The sequence below is a fragment of the Macrobrachium nipponense genome, chromosome 6 (genome assembly GCF_015104395.2).
Source record: "Macrobrachium nipponense isolate FS-2020 chromosome 6, ASM1510439v2, whole genome shotgun sequence".
NCBI classification, from domain to species: Eukaryota; Metazoa; Arthropoda; class Malacostraca; order Decapoda; family Palaemonidae; genus Macrobrachium; species Macrobrachium nipponense.
This window is the reverse complement of record NC_061108.1, coordinates 58,171,071-58,191,070: the sequence shown is the minus strand read 5'-3', so window position 1 is coordinate 58,191,070 and position 20,000 is coordinate 58,171,071. Positions and strand designations below refer to the sequence as shown.

At 40.8% G+C, this 20,000-nt stretch overlaps 1 protein-coding gene across 4 annotated transcripts in view; it reads right to left on the bottom strand.

Annotated features, from left to right (window-relative positions):
* LOC135216336 (ubiquitin-protein ligase E3B-like) overlaps positions 1 to 20,000 on the bottom strand; it is a 776,183-nt gene that overhangs the window by 81,299 nt on the left and 674,884 nt on the right. For all 4 annotated transcript variants that reach the window (XM_064251540.1, XM_064251539.1, XM_064251543.1 and 1 more), the window contains 3 exons: positions 10,721 to 10,857; positions 10,366 to 10,529; positions 1,955 to 2,092 (listed from right to left, as the gene is read on the bottom strand). In XM_064251540.1, coding sequence (XP_064107610.1) covers positions 1,955 to 2,092; positions 10,366 to 10,529; positions 10,721 to 10,857 — 439 coding nt within the window. The remainder of the gene's footprint in view (positions 1 to 1,954; positions 2,093 to 10,365; positions 10,530 to 10,720; positions 10,858 to 20,000) is intronic.

Below are 20,000 nucleotides of genomic sequence, written 5' to 3'. Positions count from 1 at the left end.
TCCCTCCCCCTAGATAGTGTGCCAAAGTGGAATACTATAATAGGGGATCTATGGATCCAAGGCAACAATTCCGTTGTTTCACTTGTTATAGGCAGGGGCACACCAAGAAACTATACAGAGTAAAATACTGTGGAGTATGTAAAAGTTCAGATCACTTTTGGCAGTCTTTTCCGTCCTAGAAACTAGCATCATTAGGAATTAGAGCTCAGAAAGACATTCTCAATTCCAACACGAAATTGAATGCAGCTAAGTTATCGTATCATGACTGACTTTTTTTCCTTTTACTAGTATGAATTATAGTGGAAATTTTGTTCCTCAGGGTCAGTAAAATGATTTATCGGATCTGCGGGAAGAGCAACCATTGTATGTACTTCTTAATCTAATTTGGGGATGTAGGGCGACTTGGTGACAGCGTTACAAAAACAAGAGTGGAGACAGCCAGTAAGTAGCCAGAGGCGACTTACTCTTGGGAAACATGGGGGTGAAATGAGCTAGTCTCGCCAGAGAGAAGCCAGATTTTGGGCATAGCTTTGAATATTATTTTCAGGGGTAGATTATGGATTGAATTGGGGGGGGAAAGGTTTTCTTTAATTTATAGAGGTCAAATAGAGAAAACAGGCTATGGATTGGATCAATTTTGGGGACACTACATCAAGTTAATACAAAGACATGCATGGTTTTGGGACGGGCTACTGTGAGCAGCCCTCGATAGTATATATTACGAGAGAGACGGATACTTCTCGCAGAAGCCCCAAAACCGGAGAGGGTTAAGAACTTAACTTTCAATTTGAGATGTTTCCATAATCTTAGCTAATGAAATTGGAGAAAAAACAGTGAATTTTACGGATCACTGGCTTGCAGAAAACAATACTCTTTTGACCAAGGAAGGTAATGGCGTCTTTTTGCCGGTCCGTTTGTCGACAATATGGCAGACGCACATACACAATAATATCATCTTCTAGCAAGTTTTGACGTAGGAAAACTGGGTTCAGCTTCGCTGAAGACAAGGGAAAGTGCCCTCTTATCTCTGAATCCATTACATACTCCATCACATGTTATAACGTTTATCATTACGACACAATACACAGCCACATGACCAGCTAAAAGAGAATTCTTTGATATTAATTAGGTCATCATGGAGCTCTGGTAGACCATGGAAGGGTAACTCCTTGAGAACGAAACAAGCAACTACACTATCAAAAAACGACAGCAGGCTGTCATTTACGAGAGAGAGAGAGAGAGAGAGAGAGAGAGAGAGAGAGAGAGAGAGAGAGAGAGAGAGAGAGAGAGATAGGGTTGAATTTTTCTTCAAAGAAGTGTTTATGCAGTGTATTTTTTTTTATAAATATTGAGAAAAAGGGTAGATAATTGCCTTTTGCATAATGTTTCCAGCTTAACGTGTAATGGTTGTTGTTTATACACATAATGAGTGCTTACAGTCATGTAGTATTGACAAGGTAAGGTGAGGAAGGGTATGGAGTTGCCTTTGAACACGCTCTAGATTTTTTTACTTGCCCTGTGCAGATTTCACCATTACCTGACAGGGCTTTGGCTCTATTAATCCAGATGATGGATTACTGCATAGGATTTATTTAATCACGATAAAATTTAAAAATCATTCTAAATGCTCCGAATACAATTCAACAGGAACATTTTTTTAATTTCCCGATTGCCGTAAATGAATGGAGATCTTTGGCGAGTCACTTATGTAAAGTCAAGTCCTCAAAATACATACAAAGATTAATAAGCAGGATGTTACATTAGTAAAGACCATTAATAAGATTTAAATGACCAAGGAAGTTGTAAAAGAATCAACAGTTATTTATGAAAGTACTATCCTTGGAACTAGCCAGTATTGAAAGGTATGGTAAACTTAGAGAAGTCAATTTTCCCTGAAATATGCTTGTAGCAGATCTAAAGACTTCATTGCATAAATCTCTTTATTTATATTTACCTTTATATATGTCAAAGACTTGTATAATTCAGGATCTAATGATGGAAGTTCATCTATCGATGAATAGAGTGATGACTGATGCTCTCCTAGGACTTGACTCAGAAAAAATGAAGCAAATGGACAGTCAATTACAATACCCTGAAAAAAAGTAAGCATTACTATTTACTCTTGGAGCCAATTGGGAGGGTTTTCATTTCATCAACTATTCCATTTTTGGAACACATAATAAAGCAAATAAATAGCATCCCAGTTTAACAGATGCTTTGTGATTACAGCTGTAAGATACGGTCGACCCCAGGGATTCGTGGGGGACAGCAACCCCCCCCCGTGAACAGCTAAAATCTGTGAATACTTGACACCCATCTCAAAAGGCTTATGACTGCCTATTTTGATAGTTCAATCACAAAAAATCCTCTATAGACTCGTATACCTGCCTATTTTAATAGTGTTATCATGAAAAAATGTATTATGTCACAAATATATGAGAAAACAGTAATTAGTGAATATTTCTCTATGGAAAATTCCAAGAATAGGCAAATTTTCAATGGATGATGTGGATATACATTCGAGAAGCCACGAATCCAGAACTGTGATTAGGCGGGGGTCGACTGTAGGGCTTTCTGATCAGGAACAAAGTGTGTTAAGAGACTGCTCTTGAATATTTTGCAGATATCTTACAGCTGACAGCAATTCCACATAGTTTTTCATACTAATATCCAGCTGAAGAGATTTATTTAAAAATATCACATCTAAAATGGCAACACAGCAAAAAATAATAATTATACTGTAACATGGTTGATAAGTACAGAAGTCCGTAGACTGAAGTGTTTCTTTTTATGTTAAACATTCTTATGGCATCTCCTGAAACATTCATTGCGGTGAAGAACTCATGTCCCATACGGAAATGCAAGAGATTTCACGTAACTCCTCAGCATTGTATTGTGAACTTGGTAAGTCCACAATGTTACCATACAGAGTTAGTTCTACCTCAAGTAATAGGATTTGTTCCCATATGGTATGTTAAGCTCTGATGCTTGTGTTTTGTATTATATTGCTTATAAGTTCATACATTCAGACAGTACTCTTGTTACAATGTTTGCTCACCAAAGAACATATAGAGGACAGATCTTCACTTATTATCAACCTCCATCTAGAAAAAACTATCAATGACAGATGCAAGGTAACAAGACATCAGCAGTTGTATTGATATACAACTGCCATCCACTTGAAACTAGTGAGAGTATGGAATGCAAGTAACAACACACCTCTTCACTTTCCAGTAAATGCTGTCAGCAGTACCAGTATCAATAACTGTATTGACAAATAACTGCCCTTGAAAATGGTGATGACAGGAGCAAGAATATGCAGCAAAAGAGGCAGCAGTAGCACAAGGTAGAGCAGTAGTGGGCTAGCCTAAGAGCCTGTTCACACAGGGCTGTTTCAACAGCTCAGTTCCGACCGCATCTTAGGAAAGTTAATAACAAAACATGGGTTTATACATACAACCTTGCAGTTTTGTTAACTCCATGGGCTTCCATGCAGTCTGAGCTTTCCCATGCTGCTGTGCAGCAGCTTAGTGATTCGAGAGGTTTGGTCTATGTCACAGTTTAAAAATGAGATCAGTAATCTCCAAAATTATGCAATATAGACAACAGACAGAATCTTTGCATGAAGATTTAGACGTGACAGTAGAAAGTGTTTGGTGTCTCTATCACTGGCAAAAGAAAAGACAAAGATGATATTGGGTGCATCCTGTTTTAAAGGTGTGTTCATAACACTGCATTCAGAACAGAGAATATGAGCCCAAATTCTTCTGTTGTTTCAGAATGTCCATAAAATCTTTTGATGACGTCCTTAAACTGATTAACTTAGATATTTCATCAAGTAGCGTAATGTAGGAACCTGTTTTACAAGAAGAAAAAAATTCTAATAACTATAGGGTAAGTCATGTATTTGTTGTACAGATAATTTGTTTTCGTCCAAATCAGTCGTTACAATTGTTCAAATTGATTCAGTAGTTTTACTCAAATATATAGTATCAAGGTATTCTGATTGTGTTTCAGAAACTGAGGGGATTGTGTCAGAAAAAAGAAAGTTAACTTCGATCCGGTTGATAAGAATTTTTCCTGATGTCTCGAGGAAATATTTATTGGTAAGATATAAGATGAACAAAATGACAAAGACGATACTAGAATTATTCCTTGACGCCAATCAATTATCAACATTCTAGCAATCAACAACATCCAAATAATTCAGTTACAGGTATGTAGTCACATACAAATGCTATCCCTACTATTCACTCCATCCATGCCTTCTCGAACAGCTGCAAGCTCAGTTTCTGAAACACAATCAGAATACCTTGATACTACATATTTGAGTAAAACTACTGAATCAATTTGTACAATTGTAACGACTGATTTGGATGAAAACAAATTATCTGTACAACAAATACATGACTTACTCTATAGTTATTAGAATTTTTTCTTCTTGTAAAACTGGTTCCTACATTACGCTACTTGATGAAATATCTAAGTTAATCAGTTTAAGGACGTCATCAAAAGATTTTATGGACATTCTGAAACAACAGAAGAATTTGGGCTCATATTCTCTGTTCTGAATGCAGTGTTATGAACACACCTTTAAAACAGGATGCACCCAATATCATCTTTGTCTTTTCTTTTGCCAGTGATAGAGACACCAAACACTTTATTACCTCCACTTCCATACTGAATGGAACGCACAGCTAACCACCAAAGTGTGTGGTCACCATTTTCTGCAACCATGCAATTAATGCAATGGTCACCTCCTTGTGTGAACAGGGCCTAAAGCATAAAATTGTATGAAAAACCTTATCAAGGTTATGGTCAACTCATAGTCACAAGGCAATCAAAATGTGCAGAACGAGGCACTTTTACTTCATATTGCTGGTCTGCAACAAGAAGTCTACCAAATCCTGGATGGAGCTGACTATAAAATGGAAATAGCTAGTCAGGCTTTCATGGGATATTTTGCTTTGTATGCCAATAAACACTCTGAAAGCTATCAGTTCCAATCGCAACAGACACCAAATGGAACAACAGATTCTTGTATGAATAAGCAGAAGAAATTAGCTGCAATATGCGAATTTAACTTACTTAAGATACATTAATAGATCAAATAATTGAGAAATGCAACTCACAAAGGCTAAAGAAAAATTTCTACAAGAAAAAATTCTAACCTTACAAAAAGCTCTAAAAAAGTTGATTTTGAATCAATATAACAGTAAGTAACTTACAATGGTAATAACAGCCAAGCAAGCCAAGTACAAATTAAACAGATTTACCAGTGTACAAAAAATGTATCAATTCATCTGAGAGGTATTTTGGTGCACACAAGTATCAGAGTTAGACATACAAAATCAATACTCTATTTATAGATGTGGTTGAGATGATGAAGGGGAAAATGTCGTGCAATTTCCTAGTCAGAGGGCCACTCAACAGATAAATGTATCCATTAATTCATATGTACACTAAAGCAAATTTGAAGAAAATTCTCTTATGTAACAAAAGCAGAATCTGAACTTGTATTTTCCATAAATTCCATGAATACAGATACAAAGGAACGACTTATTGCCCAAACAAGAATAAATGTGAAACCTATTCAAACGCAAATAGATACAGCAACTGGTGTTAATTATATCTTAAAGAGTTACAAAAAAATTCCCAATTTGTTAAGAAGTAAAATGACACAGACAGATATCATGGGCTCAACACAAGTGGAGGTGCAGTAGTATAATAACTAGAATATAGGCATATTGCCCTCTATTGTAATACAATGAGAGGCACTAACTTTATTAGGTCTACATTAGTTAAAGTGTATAAAAATAAAATGGGTGAGCATTTATGCTTTTTTTGGAAAATGGGAATCTGGGAAACAATACCGGCAAAAGTTTCCTCTTCCTGAGCCTCAGAAATCTCGGCATGAATTGGAGCTATACAAACTACAGGATCCCTCCAAAAACATAAAAAATGACAACAATAGCAGTAGCACCCTTTTCAAAGAGGGCAAAGGTGCCCCTAAAAAGGAAAGGAAAATCAACTGGACTGAGTATTAAGGGCAAGGGAAGAGGTGGAGCCCAAAAGGACTTGCATGGCTGGGTGTCTTCTACAGCATCACATGTAGTTCAAGTCCTGCCCTTGGGGACAGAGTATAATTTTCAACAGGCTAGGGTAGGAATGATCTCACCCTCCCAATCTTCTAGTTTTTTTTTTTCTTGAATCCAGGTCCTTCTTAAAGGGGGCCATAGAAAGACACGTTTGACACCACACTTCAACGTCCCCAGGAAGGATTCCTCCAAATGAAAGGTGCTCCTCAATCTGTCAAATTTTAACAAACACATTGTTTGCATAAAGGTTTCCATATATACTGTAATTATTTATTTTATTATGGGAGCTCATGAAAGATGGAATTTAACTGGTGGCCTACCTTGATGATTGGCTAATCTGGGGAACCATCTCAGATGAGTTCTGATAAAACTTGAGAATGGTAGTTAAAGGACTCTAGTCAAAAGGTTTCCTAATAAATAGGAACAAGTCCCTCCCCTTACATCACACAAATGTGGTTGGTTGTCTCTTCCCAACAGCACTAAAACCAGAATAAGGAAGGACCTGAGGAGATTCTTTGCACAGCCCCACTTTTCCAGAAAACAGATGGAACGAAGTCTGGCTCACACATGCCAGGAAAAGGCTTTGTGTTTCGGTTTACCTTCATCAGAAATTGAGAAGATACTCCTCTCTGTCTGTGGACCTGGAAGGGGTCTCTGGCAAAAGAGGTTGACCTGACTCCAATGTCTGTACAAGTGATAATACACACAGATGCCTCCTTTACAGGTTGGGGAATCCAGTGGGAGGGCTGTCAGGTAGTTTGAAGAGTCGCCTGTTCTGAGGGAGTGTCTTATTAACCTCCTGGAGCTGTTGGCTATCTTTCCATCAAAGAAAATATTAACATCCAAAAAGGACCCACATTTTGTCTGTCCAACAAAATATGGACTACAATGCTTTGCATCAAAAGGTTTTGCTCACTCTCAGCCCCTCTGAAGTCAGTAATTGCCAACTGGCTACTACTTCCAGAAGTGGACCAATTTGCCACATTCAAGAACATTCAACTTCTACCGTGAATGTCTCTATAACAGGACATTCAAGCAATAGCAAGGGATGCATTCAAACAAGATTGGAAGGACTGGAGGAAGATTTACCCATTGCGCCACTGCCTCAGATTTGTGGAAAACCTACTAACTTTCAATGGAACCTAGTGGCCCTAAATTAGCTAAACAGTTATTGCTTCTTTTATTCTTTAACATTACCGTCAGTGAATAGATTCCAATACTGTCCACTGTTCTCACCCAGACAAAAGACAGGAAAGTCATCTAAGCATCCTCTTTTCTAAGCAATGGCCTTCATGTGTAGATTTTTAAAATATAGTCTATATTATATTGTAAAGATTATTTAACCAACACAGTACAAAAACTCGGGACTTCATCAATCCGACCTACCAATCCATGTGGAAAATGTAATTAGATTACCTCCACATTGGGAGCCCATTGGAAATCTGCTGGAACAGCTTTATATTTACATTTTATTATATATCTTTTGAGACCAAGTGCCTTGCTATTACAACAATCGTGGCATGCAAGGCAACATTGCTTAATGTTTTCAGAAGTGATTCTAATACAGAAATTATTCACTCCCTCCTCAAGTCTTTTGCACTGCAAAGGCCAGCTCCGGCAAGGCTTTCCATCACCTGGTCCCTGAATAATCTTAGACTCTTGTATTCCTCTCAGTTCATGGGTCCAATACAACTATAACTCATATGCTCCAAAGGCTTGTCTTCTCGATGTCGCAATACCATGGGTCACCAAAGCAGATGAGAAAGAAAGAGAACAAATTGATAAATATCAAGACCTGAAAATAGAAGTAAGAAGGATATGGGATGTGCCAGTGGAAATCGTGCCCATAACCATAGGGACACTAGGCACAATCCCAAGATCCCTTAAAAGGAACATGAAAAATTAGATGCTGAAGTAGCTCCAGGACTCATGCAAGAAAAGTGATGGATTCCTAAGGAGGCAGGATGCAACCTGGAACCCGACACTAAATATAAAACCACCCAGTCAATAGGACGACTGTGATAGACCCAAAAAAAGATAATAATAATATGCATATTGATTGTCAACTAACAATTCTTTAGATTCCACTTACTTATAAAGTGGTTTAAAAATACATTTTTTGCAACCTTGAAGAGCACAGGGAGAATAAAAAATATGGCTATTTACTCATATCACCCTATCTGTTCTGATACCATAGTCCCAGAGGATCTTTGCCTGATCGTTTTCCAACCTCTCCCTCAGGTTGGTGCTTATTATTATTATCATTATCATTATTAGTATTATTATTTTTCAGTATACAGGAAAGCAATTAGGTACCTGTAATGGATTTTAAGATTTGACATGACATTTGCAAGAGAACCTTGACAAGGGTTTTGGGTGCAGGGTACTTCAAATAGATTTTAGTGCTGCTTTTGATTTAGTAAATCATAAGGCACTTATTTATAAACTTCAGAATCTTGGAGTGGGTGGAAATGTTTTAGGATTACTTCAAGATTTCCTTACACAGTTAGCAGTGAACTAGACCTATTATGTTTGGAGTTCCACGGGGTAATGTTCTTGGTCTTGTGTTACATTTAGTGTATAAAAGTAATGTTATTGGTCTTGTGTTATTTTTAGTGTATAAAAGCAATTTGGTTGTTGGCCTGGAAAAAAAGGTTGTTCAGTATGCCAATGATGCAACAATTACAGGTGTGGTAAAGTCTCTAGTTATGAGAAATAAATCTGCCTTTAGTCTCAATCATGACATGGAGCAGATTAGCATATGTACTGCGTATTCAGTGGAGTATAAGATTTCCACCCAATCCTCCCATTCAGGAGGATGGGATTCTGCTGAATGATTCCGAGACTACAACTATTCTACGTGTTAACTTTTGATTCATGTCCTAATTTGGAGAAACATCTGATGAGAGTCTCTGCAAATGTTACACGAAAGAAAGTTAGGTATTGTAAGGCCCAATATATTTAAAAAAGTGGTAAAATCAGTGCAACCTGTTTTAGGTCAATTGTGCTTCCTTTACTAGGATACTGTTCTTCGGCGTGGATGCCTCTCCTGCCATGGATTTATCTCTTAGATAGAGAGAGGTTAGTGGTGATAGGTTTCTGTTACCTATAATCTCATGTTATGACTTGGACCATCGACAAATGGTTTCATTTGTCAATTTTTCATAAGTTGTATTTTAACAGAGATCTTTTACATTCACAATTGATCACTGAGCTTCTTTTCCGACCGAGCACAACTAGATTTGCTGAACAGCAGCACCAATATGCAGCAAATGTGCTTCGCTGTCGAACTTCTCAGTTCCAGAGGTCGTTTATTCCTCACACCACTGGACTGTGGAACAGTCCCCCTCAGGATGTTGTGCAGTCACAGCTTCAAAAGTTCAAGCAAAGATGTACGTACTACCCTCAAACAATTCTCCTTGTATCTTCATCATTCACTTACATTCTTAACTACTCATTTATTAATTTGTTAACCTATTTCTTCTTTTCCAATAACTGATCTATTCAGTCTGTATTTCCCATTACCTTCTATTACTTCTTTCTAATGAACATCATATTCTTTGGAAATTTGAATATTATGATAATGATGAGGTACTGTCCTAGTAACTAAGATAAATTGCTGTAACAGTAAAAAATTCAATTTTAACTCAAGTTTAGCTAGATCACTAAAAAGGAACAGAAGATGCAAACATGATTTTAGCATTTCATAGAAGAAGAACCTGCATTTTATATGTAAATGATCTTTACTGGCTAACCAAAGAAAAACATTACATATGACTGACAAAAGATTAGGATGGGATATTAGTGGCAGCGAAAAAGGGATGAATATCCCTGTAAGGGCTATCATATCTCTCAAAACATGAACAGACCAATTTCATGTTGTTAAAGAGACTTTTCTGAGGAGCCAGGGGGTGGCATCCACGTCCAAAATTACTTTCCTACAAAAAGAAAAGTAAGGAAGCAACTTCAAACATCATTTGTATAGACCTGGCAATAATAAATATTAATTTAAAAATTGTGACAAAAGCAAGATAATTTAAAAAAATGATGAGAGAGAAAGATGGTTTTCTTGAATCTTGGAATTTTACTGTGAATCCTGGATAAGCTACTCGTCTACATGCTGGGTTACATGAGGTTGCTCAAGTATTATGGAAACACTTTTTATAGCGACATAAATGAAAAATGCACATCCTCATTAAAGGCTGGAATAATATATCGCAAATAGGGAAAATAAATATCCCCTTTAGAATAACAAAAACAAACTCACCTCATAAACTGCTTTTCCTAACATTCTACCAGTGAATTCAAATAACTGAAGGTGATTTTCAGTCAATGACGATGTTGGAGAAGGATAAAGCCTCTCTTCACTTGTCAGACGGAAAAGGTTCAATGATGGATCAAATACTTTCTTCAAAGTCTCCTCGAGAAATTCTGTGAAAAGTTTGAATTGTCAACAACGATATCTCTCACCAAAGCAATTTGTGAAGATATGTAGAGGTACAGGATTTCTAAAAAGTATCACTCCACACTGTCACTGCATTATAATAACCTGAAACTACTTATGAATAATTATATCAAAATTGCACATACCCATCATATTTGAAATAACAAAATGCCCTTACCTTTGAAAACTCCATCCTGATCAATACCTGCTTCATCTAATCCTTGTTCATTGATAAAACGTACTCTGATAAGTCCTTTAAGCCCCTGAGGAGACAATGACGCCAACTGTCGGTAACCATCTTCTACCAAACGTGCCCTAAAATTAGGAGCAAATAAGGTAAGTGGATTTTAATAAAATGCTTAATAGCACGAAAATGCTAAGAATGAATATCAAATTTTCAAAATATATTTAAAAATACAAGTAAATATAGTATATAGTCATATACTATATATATATATATATATATATATATATATATATATATATATATATATGTGTGTGTGTGTGTGTGTGTGTGTGCAGGGTCTAATTAACCATGTTTTGATTAAAAGGAGAGAAATCACTAATTGGTAACACAGCCTAACTTATGCAAGTCTATGTATTTCAGAAAGAAAATCCTACTTTCACACGTATGTCATGAACTGACACACAACCAACCTCATAGTCAATTACTAAAATCTGAAATCCTCATGATTTGTAAGGTCGGATTCGGTATCAACTTATACCTCACTTGTCAGCAGAGTCGTTAACTTCACTGAAGTCCTGATTTCTCTTCTGCACACTGGTTCGATTCCACAAGAGGATGAAATTATTAAGAGCTAAAAAATTCCCCTTTGGTTAACATAATATATGAAAATGTATAAATTTAGAGTGCATTGGATATAAAGGACATTTGTAGCTTAATGCACCGTATTAATTATGAATCACTGAGTTGTGATCAAAATTCAATATATGTATATATATATATATATATATATATATATATATATATAGTATATATATATATGATATATACTAGATATATATATATATAGTATATACATACATATATATATATATATATATATATATATATATATAAATACAGTTGGTACCTCGAGATACGAAATTAATCCGTTCCGAGGCGGCTTCGTATAATGAGTTTTTCGTATCTTGGAACACATTTTACATGTAAAATGGCTAATCCGTTCCAAGCCCTCCAAAAACACCCCATTAAATTTCATAATAAAGCTAAATTGACCTATAAACAATGAAATACTACAACAATTTGGATCATTCAATACCTAAATTAGAATAAAAATCGAAAACCTGTAAATAAAGTGTATATTAGTGTACATGAAATATTATCTGTAACGTAAAATGTGGAAGCTTACTTTCGAGTGAGGCTATCTCTGATAGTGGCGGCAGAGGAGGAGGAGGACAAACGGCAGATAACGTACATACGTACGTACACTTAACTTTAGAAAACACACAAAAAATTTAAGGAAAACCATAAAACTAAAATTTATGAAACACCTTAACAAAAACTGTAACACTTAACTTACAAAAATCTAGAAATTACGTAAACATTTTTTTTTTTATTTTTTTTCTTTTTTTTATTTTTAACTTTTTTTTTTACTTTTACGTAGGCTGTTTTTTTTTTTTTCTTTTTTTTTTTTTTTTTTTTTTTTTTTTTTACAGAATTTCAACTTCATCACTGCCTTCAACGTTCTGTTTTTCATCACTTGGTTCTTCCTTTTTGCTTTCAACTTTCTGTTTTTTATCACTTGGGTTCTTCCTTTTTGCTTACTCCTGCTAATGCTGAAGGCCTCTTTAAAAAATAACGATCCAAGGAAGATTGCTTCTGCCTACTTTTCACAATGTTCCTGAAAACGACTCAAGCAAACGTCATCGAACTGCGCAAGCATACGACCTTGTGTGAGCCTTTTCGGGGTCTTTTTCGGATAAACAATTGCACTTTATGAAAAGCGCCTAGAATATCCCTTAATTTCTGCCATTGTCATAGGCTCCTCCTCCTCTTCCTCGCCGCTGCTAGAGAACTCTTCTTGAACGACGTTAAGTTGCATGGCCTCCAACTCCTTCAGGTCATCCGTCGTAAGCTCCTCTTGGTTCTCCTCGAGAAGGTCGTTGATGTCGTCCTCGTCGACGACCAGCCCCATGGACTTGCCGAGTGCAACGATCTCATCAAGATCGGTTCCAAAAACAGTTTCGGGATCATCAACTGTTTCTGACTCTGCAGTACCAGCTTCGCCCACGTCGAATCCCTCGAAGTCTCTGGCGGATACGGCATCAGGCCAGAGTTTCCTCCACGAGGAATTCAAGGTTCGCCTCGAAACCTCCTGCCAAGCTAGGTCAATGAGTCGGATGCAAATGACGATGTCGAAATGATCCTTCCAAAATTGACGCAAGGTGAGGTTTGTGGTATCGGTGATGTCGAAACATCTACTTGAAAAGATGTTTCGTGTACAGCTTCTTAAAGTTCGCTATCACTTGCTGGTCCATGGGCTGGAGGAGAGGGGTGGTGTTGGGCGGAAGAAAAAGAATCTTAACGAAGGAATACTCCACTAGGATATCTTCCTCGAGGCCAGGAGGGTGGGGAGGGGCATTGTCCAACACCAGCAGACATTTCAGGGGGAGGCGCTTCTCTTCCAAAAAACTCTTCACAGTCGGGCCGAAACACAGATTTACCCACTCCGTAAACAAAAGCCTCGTTACCCAGGCTTTTGCATTAGCCCTCCACATCACTGGACGCTTCTCCTTCAGCACCTTGTGGGCCTTGAAGGCTCGAGGAGTCTCAGAATGATACTCCAGTAGGGGCTTCACCTTGCAATCCCCACTGGCGCTTGAACAAAGTGCGAGCGTAAGCCTGTCTTTCATAGGCTTATGCCGGGTAGCTTCTTCTCTTCCTCCGTGATGTACATCCGACGATGGCATTTTTTTCCAAAAAAGGCCAGTCTCATCACAATTGAAGACTTGCTGAGAACTGTAGCCTTCCTTGGTCATCATCTAGTCGAAAGTCTTCTTAAATGCTTCGGCCGCTTTCGTGTCTGAGCTGGCAGCCTCCCCATGACGCACCACCGAATGGATGCCAGTCCGTTTACGAAATTTCTCGAACCAGCCATGCGAAGCCTTGAACTCTGGGGTTGGCGTTGAAGTCCCTTCCCCACCTCCCTCGTCTTCCGCCTGCGCAATCAAATCGCCGAAAATAGCAACTGGCCTTGTGAGCGATTGCTGTCTCCGTTACTGTATCGCCAGCGATTTCTTTGTCTTTTTATCAGATGAGGAGCAGCGTCCATCTCGTCGTGCACATGGTTCCTCTTGCTGGACAAAATAGTGATGCCCTTCGATGGTGTAGTTGCTTTGATGGCATCCTTCTGTTTAAGGATGGTGCCTATTGTCGACGGATTACGGCCATATTCCTTTGCGATCACACTCAATCGCATACTAGCTTCATACTTCTTTATGTCTCCATCTTTTGTCTCCAGAGACAGCATGCGCTTCTTTCGTGAATTCAACTTTCTTGGGACCCATGACTACGTTAATTTACGTAAAGTTACACAAATACGTAATAATACAGTCTTCGCACAACACAATAATATGTACTGCAACGAAAATCACTAACGAATTACGTTACTAAACGAAATCGTTGGAGCGAACGAATGCCAATTGCGTACGGTAAGTTTCGGGTGCGGAGTGGCCGAGCTAAGGACGCCAGCGTACGTATAGAAGATGCATGATGGGAGGATGCTGTCCAATCAGAGAGAAGGATCTCATGGCTTGGCTAGCATCAGGAACCAATGGGAGAGCAGGAGGATGGTGGCGAGTCTACTAGCACTAAGATGGCGGCGTGCGGCGCGAGTTTCAAAATTGTTATCAGGCGAATCTCGGACTTTCAGAAACCTTTCGTATCTTGAAAAATGATATTGTTAAACTACAATAAAGTTTTGTACATACTTACCTGGCAGATATATACTAGCTATAGTCTCCGACGTTCCGACAGAATTTCAAATCTCGCGGCACACGCGACAGGTAGGTCAGGTGGTCTACCTTACCCGCCGCGGGTGGCGGGCGCATGAACCAATCTATCTCTCCAGCCAGATTTTTTCTCTTTCACCTGTCTCTGAGGGGAGGCTGGGTGGGCCATTAGACGTATATATCTGCCAGGTAAGTATGTACAAAACTTTATTGTAGTTTAACAATATCATTTTTGTACATGAACTTCCCTGCCAGATATATACTTAGCTGATTGGCACCCTTGGTGGAGGGTAAGAGACAGCTAAAGTAATAAGGAGAGATAAGAAACAACTGATGTTGTAGGATATAAAATAACCTTGGTTCTTACCTGTTCAGGCAGAAGACTTCATTGATATTATCTCTGAGTCTGCGTTGCCTGGAGAGCTACAGCTAGGACGTGACCTGATGCTGAAAGACTCTCGGATCTACCACTGGGATATGTGATCCCTTTGTGTGGTAGAATCCAAGTCGGATCCTGTTAAAGGGAGTTCGTCCCTATCTTAACAGGTCCTAACCACTACTACTGCAAGGAGCCACACTCATCAGACCACCTAACCAAACTACTAAAGATTAGTATTACGACCTAAAGAGATGCCTTCATGCATCCTCTTTAAGACAACCAACAACAACAAATACAAGGGGGAAAAATTTATACTACTAAACAGGATGAGTTCCAGCTCCCTGCCCCAGCACTGAATCCGCAGATACGTACGGGCCCAAGGCGAAGCATTTTCGTAAGTGATTCTCACATCACGTAAGTAGTGGTTCGCGAACACTGACTGACATCTCCAGAATGTTGTCTCCATCAGATTTCGCACGGACATATTCTTGTTGAAAGCAAGAGAAGTTGCTATGGCTCTTACTTCGTGTGCTTTCACTTTAAGAAGCCTAAGATGTTCTTCTCTGCAGGATCCGTGTGCTTCTTTGATGAGGCTTCCTCAAGAAGAAGGACAATGCGTTCTTCGACAATGGACGAGTAGGGTCTTTTACTGAACACCACAGGGACCTCTCGGTTGGCTTTCAGTTGCTCTTTTCTTCTTAAGGTAGTATTCACCATTCTCACTGGGCAAAGAGTTCTCTCGGGTTCTTCTCCTACCAAAGAAGATAACCCACGAATCTCGAAGTTCTTGGGCCATGGACTTGATGGGTTCTCATTCTTTGCAAGAAAAACCAGGAAGGAAAGAGCAAATGAGAGAGTCCTCCTTAAAAACCCACATTACCATCAATCGCCTGAAGCTCACTCACTCTTCTGGCGGAAGCTAGAGCCATCAAAAAAAACAGAGTCTTCCTGGTAAGGTCTCTGAATGAGGCTGAATAGGGGGTTTCAAACTAGAGGACCCAAGGAATGGAAGGGGACTACATCCAAATTCCAGCTAGGTGTCTTAGGATACTGCATTTTCGTTGTATTAAACGACCTAATAAGGTCCTGTAGGTCCTTATCTTCCGATAAGTTGAGCCCCGGCCCTGTGCCTGAAGACATTCGCCAACATACTACGATAGCCTTAATCGTCGAAACGACTAAGCCACATTCTTGTCTTAAGAATAAAAAAAAAGAAGTCTGCAATTTGATTCCACAGAGTACTGGAAGAGGAAACGTTATTCTCTTGCACCATCTTCTGAAGACATCCCACTTCGATTGGTACACTCGTAATGTGGAAGACCTCCTCGCTCTAGCGATTGCCTTAGCAGCTGCGACGAAAAGCCTTTCGCTCTGACCAGTTTCTGGACAGTCTGAAGCCAGTCAGACTGAGAGCGGGGAGGTTTTTGTGGTACCTGTCGAAGTGGGGCTGTCTGAGTAGATCGCTCCTTAGAGGAAGCGATCTTGGAAAATCCACTAGCCATTCCAGCACCTCTGTGGAACCAATCTTGTGCTGGCCAAAAGGGAGCTATCAAAGTCATCCTCGCGGAATCTGACTCTGCGAACTTTTTTAAAGTCAACCCCAGAATCTTGAAGGGGGGGGGGAAACGCGTATACATCGAGTCCTTTCCAATCGAGTAGGAGAGCGTCTATCCCTTTATTGCTCCTGGATCCGAGATGGGAGAGCAATACAGATCCAGTCTTTTGTTCTTTGCAGTTGCAAACAGGTCTAAGAGAGGCCTGCCCCACAACTTCCAAAGGCTCTGGCAAACATCTTGGTGCAGAGTCCACTTCTGTGGGAAGGACCTGATCTTTTCCTGCTGAGGAGATCTGCCCTACATTCCTTTCTCCCTGTACGAATCTGGTGAGAAGTTTTATCCCCCTTTCTTCTGTCCACAGAAGAAGATCTCTTGCTGTTTCGTACAGAGAGAAGGAATGCGTCCCCCCTGTTCCTGATGTTATGCCAGAGCCGTGGTGTTGTCCGAGTTTATTTGCACAAACTGCTCCTGTCACATCTGACTCGAAACTCCTTCAGAGCAAGCCCACACGGCTATTAGTTCGTTCTGTTAGAGTGCCAGGAAAGACTGGTCCCCCCATCCAGGTTCCTGACACCTCCTTGGTTCCCAGAGTCGCCCCCCAACCTGGATTTCCGACGCATGGAGAACAACACCAGGCTGGGTTTTCTGGGATTGAAGAGGCAGTCCACCTGGCGAGAACTTGTCCGGGGAATCCGCCCACCATGCTAACTCCTTCTTGATTGAAGAGTAATTGACAGGGAGAACTTCAAATCCTGAGAAGGACGACTCCATTCCGATGAAGAAAGAATTGGAGCGGTCTCAGGTGCAACCTTCCTAGGGAAACAAATTGCTCCAGTGAGGAGAGCGTCCCCAGCAGACTCATCCACTCCCTCATGTGCATACTTCTTTCCCTAAGAAGGTTGTTACTTTTTCTAGTCGGGCGGGCTATCCTCTCCTGTGACGGAAAAGCCCGAAACTCAGAGAGTTCATCTGGATCCCCAGATAAAACGCACTCTTGAGCGGGGAATCAGACTTGACTTCTGCAGATTGACCAGAAGTCCTAAGGAATAAGTCAAATCCAGGGTTTTCTTCAAGTCCTTCAGACAACGATCTCTGGAATTGGCCCTTATAAGCCAATCGTCGAGATAGAGCGAAATCCTCACCCCTTCCAGGGTAAGCCATTGTGCACATTCATCATGATGGCCGTAAAGACTTGGGGGGGCATGGAGAGGCCAAAACACAGGGCCTGAATTGGACGATTCTTCACCCCATCATAATCTTAGAAACTCCTCGAGGAAGGAGGATTGTACGTGGAAGTAAGCGTCCTGTAAGTCCAAGGACACCATCCAGTCCCCTGGACGGAGTGCTGCTAACACCGAGGCAGTGGTCTCCATCGTGAACTTCTTCTTTTCGACGAAGAAGTTCAGGGCGCTTACATCCAACACCGGTCTCCATCCCCCTGAGGATTCGGAACTAGGAACAGGCGGTTGTAAAAGCCTGCCGAAAGATGATCTGCCACTAGTTCGATCGCCTCCTTTTCCAGCATCTGATCTACCGCTAGTCGGAGGGGCTGATTCATGATGGGGTCCCTGTATCTGGCCGTCAACTCCCTCGGGGTATTCGTCAAGGGAGGCCTCGAAGAGAACGGGATTAGATAGCCCTTCCTCAAAATTGACAGGGTCCAGGCATCTGCGTCTTTCTGGGCCCAGACTTCTGCAAACTGTAAAAGCCTGGCGCTACAGTTGTCTGAAGGACTTGAGTCTTACTTGGGAGGTGTTGATTGACTTCGTAAAAGTCCTCCTCTTCTGTTTGGTTTCCGACCTCTGAACGAAGAGAATCTAGAGGTAGATGCCCCTCGAAATGGGTTCCTGAGAGGTCGGCTTAGCTTTCTTTGGTCTTAGTTCTGGAAGTAGGGCGCGGCTTCCTTGCAGACTGTGCCTAGAAGGTTCCTGCGTAGCTTTGGCAGAGAGAGCCTTCGAAATGTCTTGAACCAGGTGTTTAGGAAACAGCTGTGTAGAGAGAGGGGCAAAAAGCAAAGACGATCTCTGAGCATGTGAGACCGACTTTGTTAAAAATGAGCAAAATACTGATCTTTTCTTCAAGACCCCTGCTCCAAACAGGTGAAGCTATTTCGCTGGCCCCATCTCTCACCGATTTATCCATACAGGATAAGACACAATTCAAATCCTCCGGAGAAAACGTGTCCGGTCCTTGAGTTTTTCTTGGCTATGGAACTCCGAGGGACCAATCGAGAAAGTTGAAAAACTTCCAAGATTCTAAAAATGCCTTTTAGAATGTGATCCATTTCATTCATTGCCCACGTAGTTCTGGCCGAATTCAAAGCTGATCTTCTAGTGGCGTCTACTAGTGCCGAAAAATCTGCGTCAGCTGAAGACGGAAGGCCCAGTCCAAGGGTTCTCCTGTCTCATACCAAAATCCTGTCCTTCCTGAAAGCTTCGACGGAGGGAAGGCAAACATTGTTTTCCCCGCTTCCTCTTTAGTACGCATCCATGAACCGAAACTCTTGAGCGCTTTCTTCATAGAAAGAGTCGGCTTCATTCTCACACACGAAGATCCTTTCGTTGCTTTCGCTGGAGGAAACAACGAGTGTGGAAGAAGGAGGAGCAGTAGGGCTCAAAGACTCACCGAACTCCTGAGGAGAAGTTCTGTGAGCTTCTTGTACGAAGAAACTGTTGCCGATGTATTAGTTTCTCCTCAGAGGCTTCCTGGTCTTCTTGAGGAGGAGAAACGGGGATGAGGATCCTTATGAGAATCCTTAAGATGATTTCCTAGCTGGGGTACAGTGCGATGAAGGAGACAAACGTCTTGAATGAGGAGAAGATTCCAAAGTAGAAAGGCGTACAGGAGAACGACGAGTTGTAAAAGAAGGACGCTTATCCGAAAATTCTTGTCTAAACTCGCCTTCTCTCGGAAAGACCACGTCATCCCTAGGAAACTACGAGAGGGAGAGCGCCTGCTAAGATCCTGTCGCCGATCGTGAGGAGAGCGCTACTAGGCGCCGATGGGAGGCGGGCCTATCTGTCACAGGCGCTATGTGGAATCCGGCTGCGCGCCTACCAAGCGGCGACGCCTTTGCTAAAAAATAGGGCGCTTTCAGGAGCAGGGGAACGGCTTTGATTTAGAGGCTCTTGATGCCTACGAAGCGGAGAGCGGCTGACGCTCCGAGCGCTTAAAACGAAACAGGGCGTTCTGCGAGATCTTGGCTATTACCAAGGGGGTGGGAGGAAGAAGTCGTTAAGCTCCGAGCGCCTAAAACGAAAGGGCGGTTCTGCGAGATCTTGGTCCTTACCAAGGGGAGAACGTCTGTAAGGCTCCGAGCGCCTAACAGAATTCAGGGCGCTTGAGGCGTTCTGACTCTAGCAAGAGGAGACCGATCAGGAGTAGGGAGTCTCGAGAACGAAGAGCGCCTACTAGGAGAACGAAGCAAACGAGGATCAAGGTGTCTTTCTCCAGGAGAACAGCTACTAAAACGAATGACGCTACCAGGAGCAGGGCTCCTACTAGACTCTTGATGTCTAAAGGGGAGGAGCGAACTCCGTGCGATGAGC